Source organism: Phacochoerus africanus, chromosome 7 (genome assembly GCF_016906955.1).
Source record: "Phacochoerus africanus isolate WHEZ1 chromosome 7, ROS_Pafr_v1, whole genome shotgun sequence".
Lineage (NCBI taxonomy): Eukaryota > Metazoa > Chordata > Mammalia > Artiodactyla > Suidae > Phacochoerus > Phacochoerus africanus.
Genome location: NC_062550.1, coordinates 97,066,248 through 97,089,589, shown reverse-complemented (window position 1 = coordinate 97,089,589; position 23,342 = coordinate 97,066,248). Strand labels below are relative to the sequence as shown.

Here is a 23,342-nt window from a genome sequence, read left to right as displayed (position 1 = left end):
ATAATTTTCAATGTTAATGTTTCTTTAATTAGAATTACATTAATGGCAAATTTAAAACACCGTGACAAGTTGAGAGGGAGGCTGCCGAAGCAAAGAAAAGAGCTGTATATTTGAGTTCCTACTCTTTGAACACACATTCTCCTTCTGGTCTAGGCCATGTGAGGTATGCAGCCACCCTGGGGAACAGCAGAAAGAGACTGAGTGGGGTAGAGGCTAGGCTGGAAGGGGTCAGCTCTAGGCCACAGCCCTGCAGGATGTAGATATTTGTGAAAATGCCCTCTTTGACACCAGAATCCCATACGCAGACACCTCCAGGGTTGTCTCATCTTATTCAGAGTTAAAGTCAAAATTCTCACTGTGGCTCTATTTCCCCTACCACTTCCCTCCTCACCTCCCTGGCCTCATCTCGCACCACTCGCCATTTCTCTTATTTGCATCCTCCCACCTTTGCCCAGTCCTTCCTAGAATGCTTCCTCCCTCCCCAGTTATCTTTCTCAAATCCTCGAGTATCTCATCAAACATCACTCTACCGGAGAAACCCTCCCGGACCGTCTCATACAAACACAACAGTACTTCACCCGCCTGGCTTTATTGCTTTATTTTCTTCCTTAGCACTTCTTACCACCAGGTCTATCATACATGTATTTCTTTTCTTTTTTTTTTTTTTTTTTTAATGCTTGGTCTCCTCCCCTGAAATGGAAGCACCAGAGAGGGTGGAGAACGTGTCTGGTTTTTTTTTCCCCCACTACTCTCAAACTAAGACAGTATAAATATCTGTCGAATGCGTGCAGCTAATACCTTTCCTAAAGGCTGAAGAAATGCCTCCATTCGTTCACATGGAGCCATAAAGCTGGATGAGCTTTCGCGTTACGAAATAATCTCTAACTCGGATCCACAAGTGGTGCCTGATGTCCAGCGTCCGGAAGCATTCTGTTTAGGGAAAACCACCCGACGCAGGCGCCAAGAAGCCTGGGGCTGGCAGAGGGGAAATGGACTCAGCCGTTCATGACCTGTGCAGTCATAGCCAGACCCAGAGCCTAGGAAACCCTCAAGGCTCTTAGTACTGAAATGAACGTGATTTAATCACTCCCGCCCTCCTTTTCTCACAGATTTGCGCATGTAATCAATGAGAGAACAAACATCTTTTGGCGAAGCTGAAATGTTCGAGAAAGGCTAGGGAATCATCCGCGGCTGGCTCACTACGGAAGCAGTGGGCTGCGAGGAGGGGCTGGGAAGGGACCTTGGGCTGTTGAGCCATTTGGCTGAGCCTGGTATTTAGAAAGGCTGGAATGAAAGAGGCGACGCAGACCAGCAGATGCGGGGGTCCCTGCTGATCTTTCACAGGACGACCCCCATCCATCTCCCCCGTCTGACAGGAATGTCACTGAGCCCAATTAGAATGAGCCTTTCGCCTCACACTCAAATTCCTGGACTTCCGAGAAGAGCCATATAAGGGAGGCACAGACGGGACAGATAAGAGGAGAAGAACCCGAGAGGCCAAAGGTTATGGAAAAACATGAAGCTTTTTACATTCCCCACTCACAAAGGACACGATGTCTCAACCAATCCCATCATTCTGGAAAAGACTTGAGGAGAGACCATTTACTCCAAGTTGTAAACCTGTTCTTTTTCCCAGCCTTTCTCTCCAGGGTGGGTGTTGTGTTTGTTTTGTTTTGTTTTGTTTTGTTTGTTTGTACGTCCAGACCTTAGTTTTACTTGCTTTGTCTTATTTGCGTTGCCTATTTATTTGATTTTTTTATTTCCCTTGACCACCCTCCCTCCCCGCAAAGCGGATCTGTTCCCAGTGCCGGAGCGACGTCTTTGTGCCTCCCAACAGCATCTGCTTCCACACAGGGCAGAGGCCTTCACATAGGGGTGGTCACCTCCGCTGGAATAGATTTTTAAAGTTCATTTTCCTGCCAACAAGGCCCTTGCAAAGAGGGTGAGGCGTCAAAAATCAAATGGGGCATGATTCTTCATCAGGAAACTGAAGCATTTTTAAAAGCACCTTTTTTTCATAATTTCAGGGCTCTCGATAACTTAAGCAGAACATTTTTTTAAGATAAAAATGTTCTGACATGTACCAACGAAGGGAGGTAGAAGTGACTGTCAAACTGGGCAGCCTGACAGCGCTCCTGACAAGGGAAACCCTGCTATTTTTAAACCAACCTGTGTAATTTCAGAGAGACATCACCACGTCTCCTGGGAAAGCTTTTGGGGGTGGCTGGAAGATAAGTCTGCAGTCCTGGAAATGGCAGGGCCACCCACACTGAGAAGAAAGAGCCTCAAGATTCTGCCTTTTCACAGGACCAAAAGAAAAAAGAAAAAAAAAAACCTAAAAGTGTGCATTTCTTCAGAAAAATGGAAACAGCCTCTCAGAGAGAAACCGCAGAAGCGCCAGAGCTTCAAATATAGCTCACATTATTAGTGCTGGTTACAGGCAAGAGATGTGCGTGCGAAACATAGAAGTTAAGTGAATGACATGGGGAGTCATTGGTAGCAGGTCATAAATAACTGTGGATGCTTAATGTAATTTCAGTGAGAACGATGCATTAAGTATGATAGACTTGGAATGGTACTGCCTCCAATACTCCAGTAACTGGTCCTCAGAGAACCGGTGAAGACAGGAATTCTACAAGGAGGACGAAAAATGATTTAGCTGAGACCCATAGCGTTCCACCTCCCACCTTTCTAGTGGAGTGTGTCGTCCCAATCATTTAACCTCTCTGAGACTTAGTGTGTCTCATCTATAAAATGGGACTGATGACACTGGACATGGAGAGTGGTTGTTAAGATTGAATAACAGAATAAGTGGCGCTGAATCAGACCACAGTACATCATCACACAACCTAAGCCTCTACCAGACCCTTAAGTTTTTTGTTTGTTTTAATTTATTTATTTATTTTTATTACTCAAATGATTTATCACATCTGCAGTTGTGTAATGATCATCACAATCCAATTTCACAGGATTTCCATCCCATAACCCAAGCACATCCCCCCCACCCTCCAACTGTCTCCGCCAGAGACCGTAAATTTTTCAGTGTCTGTGAGTCAGCATCTGTTCTGCAAAGAAGTTCCGTCTGTCCTTTTTTCAGATTCCACATGTCAGGGAAAGCATTTGATGTTGGTGTCTCATTGTATGGCTGACTTCACTTAGCATGATAATTTCTAGGTCCATCCATGTTGCTAAAAATGCTGGTATTTCATTCCTTTTAAAGGCTGAGTAATATTCCATTGTGTATATGTACCACATCTTCTTGATCCACTCCTCTGTTGATGGACGTTTAGGTTGTTTCCATGTCTTGGCTATTGTAAATAGTGCTGCAATGAACATCAGAGTGCATATGTCTTTGTGAGTCGTGGTTTTCTCTGGATAGATGCCCAGGAGTGGGATTGCTGGATCAAATGGTAGTTCTATGTTTAGTTTTCTGAGGCATCTCCATTCTGCTTTCCACAGTGGTTGCACCAATTTACAATCCCACCAACAGTGTCATAGGGTTCCTTTTTCTCCACACCCTCTCCAGCACTTATTGTTTGTAGACTTTTGGATGATGGCCATTCTGGCTGGTGTAAGGTGGTGCCTCAGAGTGGTTTTGATTTGCATTTCTCTAATCATGAGTGATGTTGAACATCTTTTCATGTGTTTTTTGGCCATCTGTATATCTTCTTTGTAGAATTGTCTATTTAGATCTTCTGCCCATGTTTTGATGGGGTTGTTTGTTTTTTTGGTATGGAGCTGAGAAGGTGTTTATAAATTTTGGAGATTAATCCCTTGTCAGTTGAATCACTTGCAAAGATTTTTCTCCCATTCAGTGGATTGTCTTTTTGTTTTGTTTAGGGTTCCCTTTGCTGCGCATAAACTTTTAAGTTTGATACCAAACCCTTATGTTGAAAAGGCACTTGGTGTGAAGAAACAGAAGGGGGGTTTTGGAGGGGGACCATACTTAACTCTTCTTGGAAAATCTAAAAGGCCAGCTGCCTCCTCCAGCTTCTGGTAAGACCAGTGCCTGGACTTATGATCTAGGAAGGGTCAGTACCCACCCTCACTCCCCACTACATACACACACACACACACACACACACACACACACTCACTCCCCAGGCCACAGCCAAGAGCATACACTGTGCCAGAGCCCAGCCCTGGGCAACCAACCCTGACACAGCCCCCAAGGACAGTTGTTTGTCTGAATGGAACCTCTTATTAAGAATTAATTCCTGTCAAACCCAATTACATATGAACATAGCCTCATTGTGATAGCTCCGGCGATTTCTGGAAACAAACATAGGCCCTACTGTCTGTCGCCCAAAGCAAAGGGCATTTTAGGACAATTCTGAGCCTGATCTATGAACAGAGAGATACAGCCAGTAGATTCCCCAAGGCTCGCAAAGGCGTTTGTCCCCCAGGGACAGCCATCCGCCCCACCCTCCTCCCCCCTGCTCCTCCCCGCCCTGCACGCACGCGCCCACTCCCTGAGGCATGTGTGCCAGATGAGAAAGCTGCTCCTGAGGGCAGACAGCCCCATCGCCACCCCCACCTAATCCAGAATCTACCACTTCTGATAGAGTGGACTTGTTCTTTGAGAGCTTAGGGTCCCTCCTCTGTAAAAACAGAGTAACGATGATAACACCACTACCCAACTCACAGGGTTGTTGTGGGGGATTCAATGAGACAACAAATATAAAGCCCCTGGCATATAGAGGGCAGACCCTCAATAAATTACTCATCCTGTATCCACCCTCCCCTGAGCATTCCTGTCCTGGGATACTGTCTTTTGCAATATTTACATTTTAGCGCACAAAACTGGGGGCTCTCATTTTCTTGTTTTCTCTTCTTTTTTTTTTTTTAGGGCCGCACCTGCAGTATATGGAAGTTCCCGGGCTACAGGTAGAATGGGCGCTGCAGTGCAGGCCTACACCACAGCTCACAGCAACGCTGAATCCTTAACCCACTGAGTGAGGCCAGGGATTGAACGAGTCCACGTGGATACTAGTCAGGTTCTTGACCCGCCGAGCCATGATGGGAACTCCAGAGGCTCTCATTGTCTTGAGAGCAACAGGTTGAAGAGAACAGAGGCTAAAATGCCCTAGACCAGATGTATGCCTCTTGCCTATCTCTAATACAATTTGATTTTCCTCCTCTGCATTCATTGTGTCTTCTACCTCCATGTCATGAGACCAAGGAGAAACCAGGACTGGAAGTAGGAAGGTCATCAGGTTCTCTTCCTCTCCCTGCTTTTCCTATTTTCAGTATTTTTGCCATCAACAAATTTGACCTGGCATTGCACGACCTTCTAATTGTGGTGGAGAGGACCCTAGCTTCTAAACAGGTGCTACCCTACTGACTGAGAATAAAAAGAGGAACAATGTCCAGTAAGATAAGGGTGCGAGCCTGAGAGAGGGCAAGCAGGCAACATGAGCCAGATATAAAATGTGTGAGGTCATTGACCCAGTCATTCCACTTCCAGGAATTTATCCAAAGGAAATAATTAAGCCAGCATAAACCAACGATTTTCACTATAGTATTGCCGATTACAGGGAAAAACTGTAAACAAGCCAATGTTCTTCAATAACAGGTCAATCATATAAATTATTGTATATATTCATACCATTGAATACAGTGTAATTGAAAAGTCTTTTTTAAAGATGAACTATAGCTATGCTTTGGGAAAATGAAAGAAATTCTTTATAAGACGTAGACGTTGGAAAAGCCAGTTGCAGAAAAATATGTGACTATAATCCTACTTGCGTAAAAATACAAAAATCTCTTGCGCATACTTTCAATACCCAAATTATATTTTGTCAGACTTTTGAGTGGCTTATAACTTTTCACTCTGCTTATCCTAAAAAACAAAGGCTAAGATCCAAAGGTGTAAGAAAAGCAATGTGGCTTTTAACCCCACGTGAGAAGAAGAGAAAACAAAAACTACCCAACCAGCCAAACAAAACATAAGGAGAACTATAACTCAATCAATCACCATCCATCCCTAAGAGCCTGGCTGCTGGGGAGGGGAGGTGGTCTGCTGCCCTGAAAGGCTGGAGAAACCAAAGGGGAAGTGGGTGGAATTGCCAGAGGAGTAAGGTTCTGAGGAGCCATGAAAAGGAAAGGAAAACTGAAATGCCACTGATGTGTAGCTTGGAGGCGTGGAGAGGACTTAACCAAAGTGGTGAAACGCCCAGGTCATCAGAAGGTCACAAAAAGATGAAGAAGTTCAGGCAGCCTCAAGTCCGGCCATCCAAGAAAAACGAGAGTCAGGCCACGCTTTTTCACTTAAGGAGGGCGCATGAATCAATATGTAGGAAAGAGATGGGGAGAAGTGTGGTTTAAGGAGAGAGATTGGGGGTTTGGGGTTTTGTTTTTAATGTTTTTAAGACTGTTTCTTAGTTTAAACTGATGATCAGCATTTTTCGGTATTTTACGTCAGGTACCCCTGTGATTTATTTTGATACGAAGAACAAAGTTCTTGACAGGTGCCTAAATAAGTGGGTTTTCTGATTTTCTTTCCTAAAGTCACTCTTGTCTTTAGAACTTAGTTCTCATGTTTTGTTTGGTTGTGGGGTTTCTTTGTTTTTTATTTTTTGTTTTTCTTCTCACATGGGGTAGAAAAGCCAAATTGTTGTTTTGTTTTGATTTTTTCACTGCCTGGCAACTTTGGGTCTCAGCTAGCCATCCTTTGACTTCTCTTCCTATATTAGCCTGTTCTTTGGTAGAATTACAGGCCTCACTGCCTCAGAAAATTAGACTTTAACTCAGCCTGTCCTGAGGCTGAAGAAATCATCTTGAAAAGCCAGAATCAATATAAGAATCATGCTACTAAATTAACATCACGAAGGCCTGACATCTGAAAAGGAAGTATTAAGAAAGAAGAAATTTTTAAGAGGGAAAGAAGAAGAAAAAGATTAAAAAATGTTTGACTCACCTGGCGCAAGCATCCAGCCTTCCCATCTGCCCTCAAAATGGGGAGGAGAAAGATGTTGGTTAGAATAATTATCCAAAGCAACACCTTGCAATTCTGAAAGAGAACCACGTAAAATGTGAAGTATATTTAGCAAAAAGGAAGCAAACATCACAGAAGATTTTGTGGCTATGCAAAGAATTCTACAAATTGAATAAACTACAAAGAATACATTTCACGAATTTTATTGCAAGCTTTCAAAAGCCTCTCCCATCTCTCCATGGCCTCCAACGTAAACACATCTCCCACATGGTAGCACTTTGTCTGTGGATTTGAGTTACTGCTCTGACATGGTGTAATCTTCCATCTGGGGCAGCTTCGAAATTCCTTTCCCAAGTGGTGGGAAACAGACTTCGACTGCTTCTTTCTTCCATTCCTCAAAGACCATGCCATGCAGGCCTGCATGTTAGTGTCCATCCACCAGGAAATAGTTAGTAAACAGAGTTTGTACTCCATGTATTCTGTGTTTACTTTAAGAAGCCACTTATCTCCTCCAGAAGGACTTCCCTTGCCAATCACCTTTTGGAAAAGGCCTTGAGAGACACTCCCTGAGGACGTGCAGAATCCGAGGTCAACGGCTTGTGTGGTGGAAATAAACAACGAAACTGTATCCATCTTAAGCTCTTCCCTGTTCCTTCCAAAGACAGTCATTCTTTCCAGGGCCTCTGCACCGCCATATGCAGGCGCAGACATACAGAGGAGCGTACACACACACACAACACCCGTATGTACACAAATCCAGGTGTTCTCCTCTGCTGCGTTCTTAGAAACATGGCCATAATTTCTTCGCTGGTGATGGATTATGCTAAAATAATTTTGCGATAGAGAGGCCCTTCAAAGCTTTATTAGTCAACACCGCATTTTGCAAAAATGATGGCGCCGAGGCCCACGTGTGTTAGATTCATTGCAAAGACTGCATATTCTCCAAGACTTTTGAGACAAAATTAGAGTCTCTCCATCTCTGATATCTCACAGTGGAAAGAGCAAAGGCTGTGAGGTCACATCAGCCTGGGTTCAAATCTGAGCACTGCCACTTACTCCTGTGGTGATCATAAATCAGTCTTTCTAAGCCTCCATTTGCCCATCTGCAAAATGGAGATGATAAGAGTTGGAGGAATCCAGAATACACCACCATAAATAGTGTGTTCCTCCACTCTCTTTATCTGCCTAAAAGCAGAGCCTCCCAAAAGAATGCAGCTGTCATAAATGCCTTGCCCAGGAGTTGCACAACCAGAGAAGATTGACTTCTATCACTGTAGAGAAGTCAGCATTAGGATAAGAAACCACCTGAGCAGACATGGACACAAAACTATCACACCTCCCATTTATTCTCCCAAGGGCCCATCTGTCTTTCCTAAAAGTTGTTTGTTTTCCCCTAAGAGCCCTTCTCCCCTTCTCCTCCCACTATTAAGATGGTGTATAAGACCTCAATTCTAACCACCTCGAGTCATATTTTTCTGTGAACTCCTGCAAACATATTCGAAGAAAAGTTTGTCTTTTCTCCTGCCAATCTGTCTTTTGATGGTTTAATCCACAGCCTTTAATCATTGAACCTAAGAGGTTAGAGGAAAAGTGTTTTCCTCCTCAACAGAGCTACCACATGTTAGTTCCTTAACATGAGCAAGACATCATCCTACCACTAAGTACATTAGTTACTGTGTTTCCCACCTTGTCCCTAGAGTATTTGCATAAGCAGATAAGAAAACCGAGGTGTAGAGAGGTTAGCCAACTTGCTTCAAGTCAGAGTCAGGATCTGAACTTGGCAGTCTAGCTCCAGAGCCCCTCTATTTAACTGCTATGGGAGAGTAATCTCTGCCTCACCAAGAAAGTACCAAAGATGAGAGATAGTCTGCATATAGGACACAGCCTGGCACAGAGGAAGGGCTCAAAAATGCAGGCTCTTAGAAAATGAACTTGGAAATGCAGATCTTAGAAAATGATCTGTCCATACGCTGTGGATGAAACTAGAGCATTTCCTGTCTCTCATCAAGAGATTAGGGTAGAACAAGGAATCAAATCTATAAGTAAGATAACTAACTGTGTTTGTATTAGCTATAGTGTATGGCTTGACTGACAGTATAGAGGGCCTTGAAAAACAGAAACGAACAAAAAAACAAGGACAAGAAGACAGAGTCAGGATTACTCAGCACCATCCAGTGGACTCCAGCATTCCAGTGACGAAGAACGTGTGGGTTGGGTTGGGTTTGGTAGGGTTGGGTTTGATTTGGTTTGGTTTGGTTTCGTTTGGTTTACCACAGAGCAGGACTATTTGTCTTGACCCTAATATGACCTGGATGAAGTAGGTCACAGACTCCCTGGATTCTGATTCCATGCTGGTCAGCAATCTTGCAGTGAGAAACTCAGCGCTGCCAGAGTCCTCATATTCATCCTGGGAAGGGGGTGATCAGTGAGAGGTCAATATCCTCATCACTGAAAGAGAAAGCTAGTGTGAAAAACCTGGGCTTTGGAGTCAAACCAATCTGTGAACAAATACTGGCAAATTACTTAACTTGAAACGCTCTGAGTTTCTGTGGTCTCCTCTGGAAGATGAAAATTTCATATCCTTTACAGAACTTGCTTCATAGAAGAGCTGGACCAGCCTTATGGTAATAGCTCAGTGTATATTCTCTGGTGCATTTGTAAACTGGCTTTGTGATTGAGCAGCCACCTGCAGGTAGTCTTCCCTGACCGTTCCCTTCCCCAGACAGAAAAAAAGCACTCCCCTCTCCCCTGAATTCCTGCAGTACTGCTTCTGGATCTGTTTTATGGAAATAGATGACATTGGTTTCGACGTGCCAGACAAATTGCTAAGCGCTTCGTGAGCATTTACTCATTTGAGTCTGATAACAGCACCACGAGGGAAATGCTGTTGTTATCTCCATTTTTTTTCGCAGATTAGAAAAGGAAAAATTTAATGAGATTAAGCACCTGGTCTAAGGTTATACAGGTAGCCAGTGACGAAGCTAATATTTGAACCTGCAGGAGCCTAAATCCAGAATCTATGTGCTTGACATTATGCTGTTTTGTCATGCTACATCCCATAATGATTTATGTTCATTGTTAGTTTCATTCCAAGGCCAAAAGGTCAAGATGTGTTTTGAATCGACCTTTTTATAGCCCTGAGGACATTCTGTGGTCCCAACAGGTTGTCTCTTATTGAATGAATAAATAAATGAGTAAAGGATTATATACCATAATCCCACTCCCCAGAGCCATACTATGATAATTTATTTGTAGTAAATGCTTTATATCAGTTGTCTTATTCAGTCCTCACAGCAACTCCATCCGCTAAATGTTGCTATTATTTCCCTTGTTCAGATGAGGAAATCCCAAGACTCAGACTAACTATTCAAGGTGACATGGATAATAAGTGACAGATCTGGATTCTCAGCTGGGAAGACTGAACCCACTGACCAAAGGAGTTTGCAATCTTCCTTCCATGGCTGAGAACCAGATCTGAACCAAGATACTCTGGTCCACTCAGCTAGCATCTTTATTTTTAAACTTTTTAACTGTTGATTGTTTCTGTGAAGGAGTTAGAAGGGCCTCAAGAATGTGAAACTGCATAAAAATCTGTGGCAATTCCAAAATGTCCTTGTAAAAAGGATTTGGGAATAGCAGTCTCATTGGTTTTGAGCTTGAGGGGAGAGCAAGGATTTTCTGAGCTTATCATAAAGCTATATTCTCCTAGGAGGCTCACTCTTTTTTAATCAGATTCTATTATTATTCGTGGGTTGCTGATGGATATTATAGGGGCCCATTAAAGGGACAATTACTCTTCTATTTGAGGACATATTAAAATTGTGTGTTTCATGAATCTGTATGGAGACCAGCCTTGCTTATCATTTTCCAAAAGCCATATAGATATCAATAAAGTGAAATCTCAAATTTGTAAGTGGCACCGAGGTTTTCTGGCAATTGAAAGAGCAACCTAATAAGAATCAACACTGGGAAGACCCCACAGAGCTGTATGGGTGGGCAGAGAACACGGACTCTCAGGAGGGGCGTTTGCCCAGAATGCCACAGGAAAAGAGAACCCACCTCGTTCTCAGGAGACCAAGGCTTCCAAGTGCAGACGTGATCCAGGAAAAGGATGATGGCATCATCGTAGATCATTCCCTGAAGAAGTCGGTCCAAAGTATTGTGGCATTCACAAAGGCAAGCATCATCAGGAAGGATGTTAAAAACAAAATAGAAAGCACAATCTCGTGAGTGCTTGCACACACGCACACACACACGGAGACACCAGACTGCATCTGCTCCAGAAATACTGGGTTGACTTCCAGTCATTAAACCTCAGAAGTGTCATACTGAAACTGTAACATATCCAAAGACAGTCACTTAAAATTATTAGGGTTTGTAAAGAAATAAAGAGACTAAAACATATTAGCCTAAAAAGACAAAATGTGAGAGGATTCCTTTTTTTTTTTTTTTTTTAAGATCAGAGGGTTCTGAAAGAATAAGCACAATCCACAATCCCAGCATAGCAAACCTGGAAGTCCTGGTGAAATTAAAACGGGGCATTTCTAGAACAGCTTCTATTTTCAAATGCCACTGTATAGGGCAGGTATTAAACTGGAAAATATCATGACTCGAAGAGTCTACTGCAGGGAGGGTATAATAGCATATGTTGCAAGTAGAGCTAGGCTATGTGCTCAAATTTTGACGCTCATGTGGTGAAAGTCAGCTAGCAAGCTTCCTTTCTCAGTGTTCTCTAAAGATCCTGAGAGAGGAGGTGCTAAATTAAATTAACTGCTGGCTTATGACCTAAGCATATCTGGTAATTCCCAAACTGGCCAATCAGAAGGATCACCTGTGAACCTTTAATTTAAAAACAGATGCCAGGTCTCATATACAATGATCCTGACTCAGCAGACCTAGGGCTTAGCAACCCTGAGAGAAAATCTTTTTCCTGGAAAAATCCAGAGTGCAGTGGGATTGGTTGACCTTGAGTCATGTCTTATGCCTGAACCAATCACTGGCATGGGACAAATGAGGTACTCTTCTTGCCCTGGCCTGGGTCGTGTACCCATCCCCATCGCAGGAGTAGGATTTTCCCCAAGAAAGAAAGTGGGTGAGCAGCATTCAGTTTCTTCTTTTGCCCGAGCAACAGAAGCTCAGTTGTATTAGGGGAAGCACGTGTGCCCAGCTCAAAGTCTGTATTCTCCAGGCTCTTGAGTGCTGGCCATGTGACTAGTTCTGGCCATGGAGTCCATAGCGTGCCAGTCTGGAATGGGATTTCCTGGAAGCCTCCTTGAGGGACCCGAACCTGCTGGGAAGTGCATGCTTTCCCCTTCCCTCCGTCCTTCCTACTGGCTGGAATGTGAGTGGGATGACTGGCACAGAGCTGTCATCTCGTGATTGTGGGGACCAACGCTAGAATAAGCCTGGGTCTCAAATGATCCTGGGGAGGTGGCCTTCAGCGCAGGAGTCCCCATCTCCATGCTTTCGCAGAAGAGAATAAACCCTCCCAAGTTTGGATGAGTTCTAGGCTTTGTTCTCTCTTACTGGCTTCGGAGCCTAATTCTTCCTGATACAGTAGGATTCTGTAACCAGATGTGTGATATTATGATTTATAATAAGAGAGAGCTATTTTGATCTCTGTCCTCAGGTCCTGATGCGAGGCTCTCGAAACCCTTGTAATTTTCAGGGTAATAGAGTGGTTTTGTTCTAATAAGGGGACTCTGGATAGGCTCCTGGATGAGGCCTCTCGCTTCTAAAGCCATGATTTAGATGCTTGGAATTTTCAGCCCTGCACACCCCTCCCCCATTGTCTCAAGAAAGGAAAGAGACTGGAAATGGAGTGAGTGATCAATTATGCCCACGTGATAAAGCCTCCCTAAAAATTCCAATGGCATGGGGGTTCCCAGGGCTTCCAGTTTGGCGAATACGTACTTACTGGAAGGGCGACACACCCCACCTCCAGAGAGACAGAGGGAGCTTCTGCCCTGTAGACCCCGGTCTCTACCTTAGGTGTCTCTTCAGCTGTCTGGATCCTCTACCATATCCCTTAAGGAACTGGTAAGCAGGAGTTCCTGTTGTGGCTCATTGGTGAACAAACCTGACTAGGAACCATGAGGTTATGGGTTTGATCCCTGGCCTCGCTCAGCGGGTTAAGGATCTAGGCATAATTCATCACACACAACTGTAGCATCCTTTTCCCATGTTTGTGAAACAAACAAACAAAAAACCCTCTTCAAAACTTGGTGTAAGATTTAGCACACTCCACTAGGTCAGCCCCGCTTAAGACTAGAACATCAAAATGACCTATTCTTTCAGTTCAATCTAACTCTGTTTCCATGCTTGTGAACTGATTCAGTGGTTTTCAAACATTTTTAGCCACAAGCCCCTTGATTCAAGCATCTTGAGCCCCTAAGGCCTCCACGTAAGGCCATGCAGGTCGGCCTCTGCCATTTTTATCACTGTCTTTCTGCCTGGCACCTCTCTAAGGTTGTACAGGCTCTGTGCAACTGCCTCTGTGTCGAGCAGAAGGGACTTCTGAGCTTATGTCCTGAAAGTCAGTGCGGTTTCCACCTGCTTCTCTCCTTGGGGTTTCACCCGTGGAACTCAGATGCCGTACCGTGAGGAAATGTAGGCCACATGAAGAAAAGCTGAAGTCACTGTCACCTGTCATTGGCTGAGCTCCCAGCCGACGGGCAGCCCCAGCTTGCCAGCCCTGTGAGTGAGCCTCCTTGGGAATGGACTTTCTGGCCCACAGTCGGGCTGCCCCATCTCCTACGACCCTGATCTCAGCCTTCGGTCTTCCCTGCTGAGGTCTGCCAAATGCAGGCTTGGGAACAAAAGAAATGACTGTCGTTGTTTGTGGCCTCTAAGTTTTGGGGTAGGTTTTTATGCCACAGTAACAACCAGAACAGGAGCTAAAGGGACAATCCTGGAAAACTGTCCTCAGCTCCCAAAGCTCCTTTTCTGTCTGCTCCCTTCATTCTTCCTCCTCTGGGTAGTATTCGCAATAGCAATAAAACTAGACCTAATGAAAATTCCTTAATGTAATAAATACTTCGTTTGTCTCCAAATGCAGGAAAAGAAGAAACCTAGAATAGAAGTAGCTTTTTTTTGGGGGGGGGGGCTTGGTGCTTTTTAGGATGCTACTATCAAATCATGCATATTCCTTTTCTTCTCCTGTGTGCCTGAGAGTTCATTTTTGGAGGTGCGGTGGTCCACAACTCATCATTAAAGGGCTGCACACATTCTCTAAAGGTATTTTCCATGACAAAATAGGGAAGTAGGTGGGCCAGATTGCAAACATGTGGGCTCATAATCCATTCCCATATAAAAAAATAAAATATACGGTCTAAAATATTCTTTGGACTGTTGCAGCAGATAAGGACATACAAGGATTTGCCTAATAGTTCCTTGGGGCTTCCGCTTTGATTTGGGGCACCGATAGAAAAATGAAGCAGTTGCACTTCGAAGCATGACTTTGCCGTCCTCAGCCTTTGAGGGCTCGTTAAGTCTTCATTGCCTTTTATTTTAACTTTGTTTCGTCGATTCCATTCAACCAGATCAAGGCCTGGATAAATATTTGTGAATTGTTTGAACTTTGTTCCGTGCCCTTAAATACTCTTAGGAAATCAATGTTGGACTTTAAAGAAGTTTGAATTTTCTGTCCCCAAAATTGGACTGATGGAGGGCCACCTGCGGTAGGAACACGAGAGGAGGATGTGTGTTTGAAAGTCTGCAGAATCTTTGTAAAAGGACGATGACTGTGTGCGGAACTGCCTATAAATTGACACCCAAGGTAACCCTTTTGAAGCAGTTTAAAGTGTGCAAACTGGATTTTTCGAAGATGACTTTTCAAGAATATTGACTTAGAGCCAGCTGCCACCTGATCTGCCCTCGTGTTCCCCATCTTCCCTATTTTCTTATTCTGCAGCCCCTCCATGGTGTGCCCCCCTCTCTTCCACCCCCTGCCTCTGTCTCTCTCTGTGTGTCTCTGTCTCTCTCGCTCTCGGTCTCTCTGTCTCTGTCTCTGTCTCTCCCTTGCCAGGCCGGCTTTCCTCCGTGAGGGGTCAGACTGAGGAAGTGGCCATCCCTGGGGCCAGCTCACTGAAAGGGGACTAATCCTCAAAGGGGAGTATGGACAAGGGTCACGGCCAGCTTGACAGCTGCCAGCCACTGGAGATCCTTGGGAAAGTCAGTCTTATAATGGCTGTGCTCATGGGCCCAGGATAGGGCAACTCCCCTAAGGAGAGGGAGGGTGGAAGCTTCTAGGCGGACCGGACAGCCCTCTGGTGACCCATCAGCTGGGGTGCTCTGGCTGTCTCTTGATTTGGCTGTCGAATTGGGTTTGATTTGGCAGGTCACTTAACCTCTGCTTCCTCCACTTCCTTGGCTGTAAAGTGGGGTGACCACTTCCTAGCCAGCGTCACGGGACTTTCTAAAGACCAGCAAATGCTGATGACAAGTAGTTTAAAACAAGAAGAGCTAAAGCTTCAAAACTCAGTTCTAGCAATTTCCATTAGGTGTCTTGAGGCACGATTGGCCCGTCTCTGCCTGTTTCCTCCTTGCAAAATAAGGATAATAATAGGACCCATCTCGGAGCTGCTTCGAGGATTAAATAATACTGTACATGAAGTGCAGTATCTAATACCCTTAGTAAATGTTATTTGTTCCCCATGACCTTGTACCTCATTTTATCATCTAGCAAGTGGACCAGAAGGCTGGAATAATAAAAGACTCCTAGAATGAAAGGTGGCAACGCTCTCATTTTACGGACAAGAAAAAGCGAGTCTCGGGGAGGCTGGGTAACTTGCCCAGGGCTATCCGATTCATTAGTGAGAGTTAGCCTTCAGGTCTTTTCATTGTTAGGTCCGGCAAGTCTCAGTTTGCACTCCTGTGAAGGCTGTGCTGGTATTTCTATCCCCACATCGCCCTTTCTCAGTCGGATTTTAACCCTAAGACCAGGTTCTCCCATGAAGCAGTGCATTTTCTAAGTCTCTCGAGGCCCCTCCAAATCCGCAGGTAACCTCCCCGAACGCGCCCTCCCCAGCCCCCTGCAGCAGGCCAGGAACGGTGCCTCTTTCTCCGAGACCTGAGGACGCCACTAACGGGGACAGCAGGTGCGGGGGGGAGGCCGGGGGCTGCAGCTGCCGGCAGAGGTTGCCCTAGTAACCGTGCAGGGCTCCGGTCAGGAAGTGAGCGCAGCTCCGAGATGCGAAATGATCGCCTTCACGCGGCTCCTGCGGGCACAGAGGCACCAAAGGGACAGAGAGGTGGCGGGGAGAAAGGGGGGGCCCGGGGAGAGCTGCGGGTCCATGCCGTCAGGTGCAACCTTCCGCCTTCCACCAGAGACGAGAATGGAAGACAGAGAGCAGCTCTTTGAATCTTCTGGCCTGTGTGAACCATACCCCCCCCCCATTTCACATGAGTCCCTTTGAGGCCACAGAGGGAATCAAGCCCCCCTCTGTTCACCAGCCTCGTGAAACAATATGGAAACAATATGCCAGGAGAGAGGGGCGACATCCCAAACATTACAACTTTATAGGGACCCTCAACTCTCCTTGCTCCCTCTCTTATTCAGACGGATGACAAAGACCATTTGCTCCCAATTTATTGGAAACTTTTTTTTTTTCTTTCTTTTTCACAGCTCGATCTGCTTAAAGGCAGGGAGCTAGCTCCCTGGGCCCAAATGGCTGTCAGACACTTGCTGAGTGGGCCAGCTTCAATTATGCTCCCTCCACAGGTTCAGCTCACACTGTGACCCGCACGGCTTCCTGCTATTCATATGCGTTACTTCCCCTTTGTGGTCATGGCTCGTGGCACTTGGCCAGAAAACATTATTAATTTCAGAGGTGGACGAACAAACAACAAACCCACAGTGAACTGAGAGGAAGTGCTGGGGAGGCCAGCTGTCGGCTTGAGCAGAGCTGTAGGAACTCAGTTGTATGCAGGTTCTAGGAGGCAAGGAGATGATAATCCAAAGAGGAAATGCACTAAAATTATCCACCGCCCCTATGAAAGCAAAAAGAACGAACAAGAAAAAGAAAAGAAATCCGAGGAACGGGGTGGGGGAGAAAAGCCCGCAGCTCCTTGAGCTGCAGCTGGACAGGAAATTGCTAACGCTGCCTGCAAATCCCTACTTTGAAGAGCAGTTTAGGGAATGCCAGGAGCGGAAACCGTTCAGAACTGGATTAACACGAGCCAAGTTGAACTGCAACCCACTTCTCCTTTCGGAGCTCCGGCTGCCTTGGGGCACCCAAATGGGAGAAACTGACTCAGTGGTTTTCTGCACTGTTTCTGTTTGCCTTCTATACATGCTTAGTGGCTAAAAAGTCCCAGTGGACAGCTTGCTGTGACTGCTGGAGAGTCAGGGCCCCTTGCCTCCTACCAAACAGGCCCACTGGCACCTCACTTGTACCCTGTGGCTGAAAAGCCCCATCCTTCTCCACGCCGCAGGTAAGGGGACGATGCTCATTACAAAGGGGCCAAAATGTAGGTATGATCTAGTTCTTTTGTGATACACCTGCCCTTTTTGTGTGCTTTTGACGCCGGGGACAAGAAGGACGTCCCAAGGACCGTAACAGGTTATTAAGCCTTTACCTCGAAACTGTTAAGCATATAACCACAACCTAGAGCTCAACAGGGGTTTCTGGCTCACGCTCTCATCAGTTAAGCAGAAAGCACATTAGAACAGCACTGGGAATACTTCAAGTGCCGTGGTGAAATTGTAGCCACATCCAGGCTCAGGGAGAGAGCTTAGCTCTGCCCAGCCACATAGACACAAAAGCAAAGGGGAGATGCCATTCTCGGTTCATTTGTTATTCCAACACGAGAAGTTGCAGGTAGAATTGCCAGACCCTTACAGACCTACACAAGAAGCATCTCTACTTTCTCGCTGGCATATCTAAGTATTACTGAGAAGACCCTTTAACAGGGAAGGAAAGAGAGGCTAACATGGTGCCACTGTGACTGTCACCGCGTTAGCCCCCGCCCCCCGCACTTTATGACTCTTCATCAATATCCCCATCTTGTACCTCAGCAAGCTGTGCTCTGTGGCTGCATTTTTCTTGCAGAGCATTTAGCACTTTTAATAAGCCAGAACTAGAGGCCTATTACGTATTGTCTATAGAACGATAGAATCAATCCTTTCTATGCTGCCCTTTTTATTTGAGGCCAAAGAGTCATTTCATAAACGGCACCTGAAAACATGCTTGGAAATAGCTTAAAGATGAGAACCTCGCACTGCTATTCCTACATGCACCTTACAAGTCAACATCGGTCCCCAGCTGACACCCCTAAAATGTGCCCCTTCACACATAAACACAATGAGAGTTTCTTAAAAAAATACACATTCAATAGCCAAAATAGTTATTTATTAATAATTTAAGGTTTTACATTCTTATAATAAATTTCAGCTCAAAATTTTACATCATGAACATAATGGAGCGACGGAAGTCCCCCTCCTTCACAATCATATGCATGTCGCCTATTGAATGGGTCCCCATGCTCACATACACACACACGCTTCCAGTTTCACACAAGTTGTTTTTAAAAAGAAACCAACTCAAAGTATTGCATTTGAGGTGACACTCCCTGAAGAATTTTGTACAGAGGTAATATACTGTTCAGCACAGTTGAAGTTTAAAAAAAAAGAAAAAAAAAGAGCCCATGATTTTGGTGTCTTTCCAAGATATCCCCTTTGAGACAATACAAGCCAAAATATTTACAAAAGTAAGGCAGAATCAAACTACATTAAAAGAAAAAAAAAAGTCACAAGGAAGATATATGAAAGAGACTAAAGACTGCACCATAACAAGGTCTGTGTGCTAACAGTGTCCATGAAAATATCATTCAGGCCTGGTGAAGCTGCGCATGCTGCAAATATATCCTTTGGATTAGGAAAGAGCAAAAGTTTCTGTTTTGTTGTTCGAAGAAGTGGTATACTGCTCTCTCCCCCTTTGGATGATTTTTTTCTAAACCCATCAAAGGAAAAACAAACACAATTCAAACAAACACTGTCAAGGGATGTAAGATCAAATATTTACAATAATCAAATGGAGTATCAGATTCATTTGATTGCGTTATTATTTATTTTCATTTTTTGCAAACTGATACTACAAATACAGAGCTGAAACCTCTCTTTGGCTCCTCTATATGCAATATTGCATCGGTCTTCACTGAAGACAAGATAGAGTCAGTTCCAGATGCAAAAGGAAACAGTCATACAAGGCCCTAAAGAGCACATGCTCCCACCTACCATTTGGTCCTACCCTATATACCTGGAAGTCCTTGAGTTCCAGTCCCTGCAGGGGTAGGCTGTACACATGGGTGTGGACCAAACCTACTGCCCCTATCTATACAGCATGGCCTGTTCTTCCAACGAGCAGGGAGCAAACCTCTCCCTTTGTAATAGCCAATTCCACACGTGATAACCTTGTCTAACACAGACAGCTGGTGTCATGGTGACACCTGGGGCCACATACAAAGAAAGCAGCCCAGTGGATGCTGCTAAGAGAAACTGCTAAAGGAACGGACACATCCCAGCGTGGGGCCTTTCACGTGGATTGCAGGGAGTCCACCTGGTAGACGTTCTGGTTGGAGGGGGTGGTGAAATAGAGCTGCTGGGCGGGGACGCGGTTGTCACAGGGGCTGCTGAGTCCCAGCGTCCTCTCGAAGTCCAGCAGCTGGCCCATGAAGTTGAAGTTGGGGGAGATGTTGGATTTCTTCATCTTCACGATGTCATAAGCATCATTCATCGACAGGTTGAGCTTTTGCATAAGATAAGCCACAGTCACAGTGACCGAGCGGCTGATGCCGGCCAAGCAATGCACCAAGACACCACAATTTTTGCCCCGGGCTTCATCTGGAAACACACAAAAAGAAAGGCAAAATGTCAGTAGACCGAAAACCACCCTTTGTGAGTGCTCAGTCTCGAAACTGAGTAACAGCAGTAATAATAAAGATAAAAAATAATCGTGTGTGGCAGTTGAGCCCTGCAGGCAGCAGCAAATGTATTCCTGCGATAAAACATGTAACACTGGGCACAATTACATATTTCAGATATTTTCTGAAAAGGGAGCTTTTGTATTAAGTTTCTGCCAACAAAAAACTCCTTAATGTGTGCATTCTTTGCCTCAGCATGTGAATACCAGAAACCCTGCAATATGGTCGTGAATGCCTTTTATACAGACAAGCAGACTGCAAGGGTCTATTAAATTATTCTCCAACTGTTGTGTCGCTAACAATGGAGGTATTCAGGCATTTTAAAAGAGAGAGGGAAGTCACAGGGGACAGCCCATTAGGAGGAACAGGATGTCGACATGGCCTGAAAATGAGTTCCTTTGTAATAGGAAATGCATTACAATGCCTGGAGATTCGCTTCTCCAGGCTCTCAGCCCACAGTCTTTCCTGCTGTGCTCAGGTTACCCTTGCCGGCTCACTGCTAAGCAGTGTCACAGTAACGTCCAGCTGGATCACAACATATAGCATTGACAGGGCTTTTGGACACCGTGGTGTCCTACAACTCGAAGAGCTTTTAAAATTACAAAGCCATGCTAGAATTCCTGTCTACCCTGTGTACCTCTGGGACCCGGCCCTCCTTTAGTCCAAAGATGGGGGAGGGGATTCTGCTGTCTCCTTCTGAGTGCCCTCCCCCTTTCCAGTGACTGAATTCCAGGTCAAGAAGCAGACAGCATTTCAAATACACCTGTGGCCTGCAGCCTTGTCAAAAGGCCCTTTTTCTTAGCAAGAAGCTAAGCGACAGAATTGAGAATGCCCTTGGAACGTAGAGACCTGCAGTCCCACAAGTTAGCAACAAGAAAGGTGAACCCCTTAAACTCTAGGAATGGTTCTGAATTTTGCATTTAAAAGGCTGCGTGAGGGCTATTAGTCTCACCTATGAAAGAAATGGCCTCAGGGAAAAACTGGGACAGGTTTTGGCTCCAGTGATCAGAGATGGGGATCTGCTTGTATTTGAACTCTCCTGCGTTCTCAAAGAGGTTCGGCAAGTTGGGGGTGACGTTCAAGATGTACTTGATGCCGAACTCCTCTAACACGTCCAGGTTGGTGGAGTCCTTGGCACAGCCCAAGTAGAGGAAGGGCAAGATCTCCACGGGGAAAGAAGGCTGGCTGTTGGACAGCGGGCTGCCATCGGAGTCTGTTGCACTATTGGGGTCTCGGTCAAGGTCAGACTCAATGTCCGAGGAGGAGTCCGAGCTGATCCGCAGGCCCCCGAGCCCCAGAACTGGCAACGGCGGGGAGCTGCTGCTACACGAGCCGTCTAGATTGGTCTCGCAGTGCAGGGCGAACTCGGCTTGGAACTTACTGAAACCACCTGCCAGGACGAGAAAAGCAATCTTGTAACCCGAGATACCGTAGTAGTTTTCACAGGTTGGAGAGCCGCAGCCGGGCGCAGAAACACACCACAGCACCTTACCCCCCCACCCCCCAAACACAGAGACAAATACAGGCGAAAGGCACTTAAAGGTGCACCCTTGGGAACAGAACGAACAAGCCCGCCTCCCCTGGGAACCCTTATTTTTTTGAATCCGGAAATGCACAAAATGGCAACTTTTCTGAGTATCTAAAAGTGCCAGAAGGTGCCTGCCTGCACCCCCACGGCCTCTACAGTCCTGCGAAATCTGAATTCGAAATCAAACGTAGAGGGAAAGTGGAGGATATGCCGGATAGGAAAAAGGAGAGCTAGTTCCAAAGAAACGACGCGTGCCTGTGGCCGGAAGCGGGTCGATTCCGCGCGGGCCCGGCTCGCGGGCCGCGAGAGATTCGCCGCCGGGAGCCGGCAGACAGCTCCTGGCGCACAGCGCGGCTCAGAAGCGCCAGCCAAGCGCCACCGGGGCGCTTCCAGTCGGCGCGCCCCGCCTGCACCCGCAGCCGGGGTCCCCCGCCCTGCCCCAGGCGCGGGACGCCCCCGGCGCGTACCTTCTAGGTAGAACGCCCGGCAGCCCTCGTCCTTGAGCTTCTTGAGCAGCAGCCCGAGCACCGACTCGCCGCCCGTATTCTCGTTCCAGTCGCTGCTGCTCTCATCGTAGAGCACCACGGTGTCGGTGCCGCAGCGCCGGGTGAAGCGGTCCCGGTCCTCGCCGCGCGTGAAGAGCGCGCGCACCGGCAGGTTGCCCTTCTGCAGGCGCCGCAGCATGATGCCGGGGATGGCCACGTTGATGGCCGACTCGATGTGCGACGACTCGTACAACTCCTGCGGCCGGCAGTCCATCAGCAGCAGCCGCTCGTTGCCCAGCTCCAGCTGCTCGTTGAGCCACGCTACCGTCTTGCTAATCGCCATCTCCGACGCGAAGGGCACGGGTCTGAGCGTATCTATCATGGGGGTCGAGCGGCCGGAGAGGGCGAGGTGCCTACCAGACTCCCCTCGGGGCAGGCATAGGCCGAGCGCGCCGCGCCAAAGCCGCCGCTCTTGGAGCGGGGTTTAATGCCACCTCTCCTTTCCCAAGCCGGGTTAGCGGTTGGGGCAAGCGAGACAGAAGTGAAGCCGGCGGTTCCCTCTGCACCCGGCTGCAGCCGCACGCTCTTGGTGTCAATGAATCTCTTTGAATGAAGCTGCCCAGACAGTTTTGTTCCTCCCCGGTGAATGAAATCCAATTAATTCGGACTTCGTGCTACTGAGAGGAGAGGAAAAAAAAAAGTCCAGCAGCTCCTGAGCCCTCCCTCCAAACTGCACCTCAAATCCACCCGGGCGGCTTTCTCCTCGGATTATTAAAGCCTGGATTTGCTCACTCTCCCTTGGACTCAGCCCTCGCACACCCCCTGCGCGAGGCAGCTCCTCAATGGATACAAACAGCGAGCGTCTCAATGGATACATTCTCCCGGCCAGCCAATGAGCACGCTGCGGAAGGGGCTGTTGCCGTGGGGACGGGCCGGCTGGAACAGGTTGTGTTGATGAATTGTTAATGAGTTTGTCATTCACAAAAACGGAAAGGAATTTCCGCTCCGGATAAGCCCCAGTGCAAACAAGCTGCAACAGCGGGCTCGGCGGGAGGAAGGAGAAAGAAGGGGAGGCGGCGGCGGAGGAGGAGCAGGGCACACAAACCAGGGCACTTCAGTTGTCTCATGTTTCCTTCTGTTGAGAGTTCACACTTAGCGTCGGAACTTTTGCGCACAAATGGTGCAATTAGCAGGCACAAAAGCCGTTGTTCGCGACGCCTGTGCGCGCAAGCTAGCTTTAGGGAAACTAGTGCTGACTTCTTCGCTTTTATTCCCTTTAAACTCCTTTGGACTGGAGTTCACTTTAACCTCCCCCTCCTCCCGTAGGCAGTGTGTGGCATTTGTTTGCCAGTTTAAAAAGCCCGGCTCTGTTTGCTCCGATGTTCTTTTAGCCGAGACTGTGTTGGGGCTGGTGGACTGCCTGGGCTTTAGTGACCGATGAGGTGTTAAATGCTAATCCAACATCTTTGGA

The 23,342-nt window shown here is 46.5% G+C and overlaps 2 protein-coding genes across 2 annotated transcripts in view; one reads left to right on the top strand and one right to left on the bottom strand.

Annotated features, from left to right (window-relative positions):
* Positions 1 to 18,271: 18,271 nt before the first annotated feature.
* DUSP6 (dual specificity phosphatase 6) lies at positions 18,272 to 22,730 on the bottom strand. The gene is made up of 3 exons (XM_047788322.1): positions 21,854 to 22,730; positions 20,811 to 21,248; positions 18,272 to 19,778 (listed from the first exon to the last, which is right to left on the bottom strand). The coding sequence occupies exons 1-3, from the start codon at positions 22,251 to 22,253 to the stop codon at positions 19,471 to 19,473; spliced, it is 1,146 nt and encodes a 381-aa protein (XP_047644278.1). The 5' UTR covers positions 22,254 to 22,730; the 3' UTR covers positions 18,272 to 19,470.
* Positions 22,731 to 22,738: 8 nt separating this feature from the next.
* The window catches only part of LOC125130469 (WAS/WASL-interacting protein family member 3-like), a 50,858-nt gene continuing 50,254 nt past the window's right edge, over positions 22,739 to 23,342 (top strand). Inside the window, exons 1-2 of the mRNA XM_047785802.1 lie at positions 22,739 to 22,816; positions 23,028 to 23,120. Of these exons, the coding sequence (XP_047641758.1) occupies positions 22,739 to 22,816; positions 23,028 to 23,120 (171 nt within the window). The remainder of the gene's footprint in view (positions 22,817 to 23,027; positions 23,121 to 23,342) is intronic.

Bases quoted from the DNA above. Each gene is read 5' to 3' on its own strand.
- DUSP6 (XM_047788322.1), bottom strand. From the start codon at position 22,253: ATGATAGATACGCTCAGACCCGTGCCCTTCGCGTCGGAGATGGCGATT. The intron at 21,249-21,853 runs GTACGCGCCGGG...TCGTCCTGGCAG, and splicing joins CCGGGCGTTCTACCTAGAAG to GTGGTTTCAGTAAGTTCCAA. The intron at 19,779-20,810 runs GTGAGACTAATA...GTGTGTTTCCAG, and splicing joins TGAGGCCATTTCTTTCATAG to ATGAAGCCCGGGGCAAAAAT.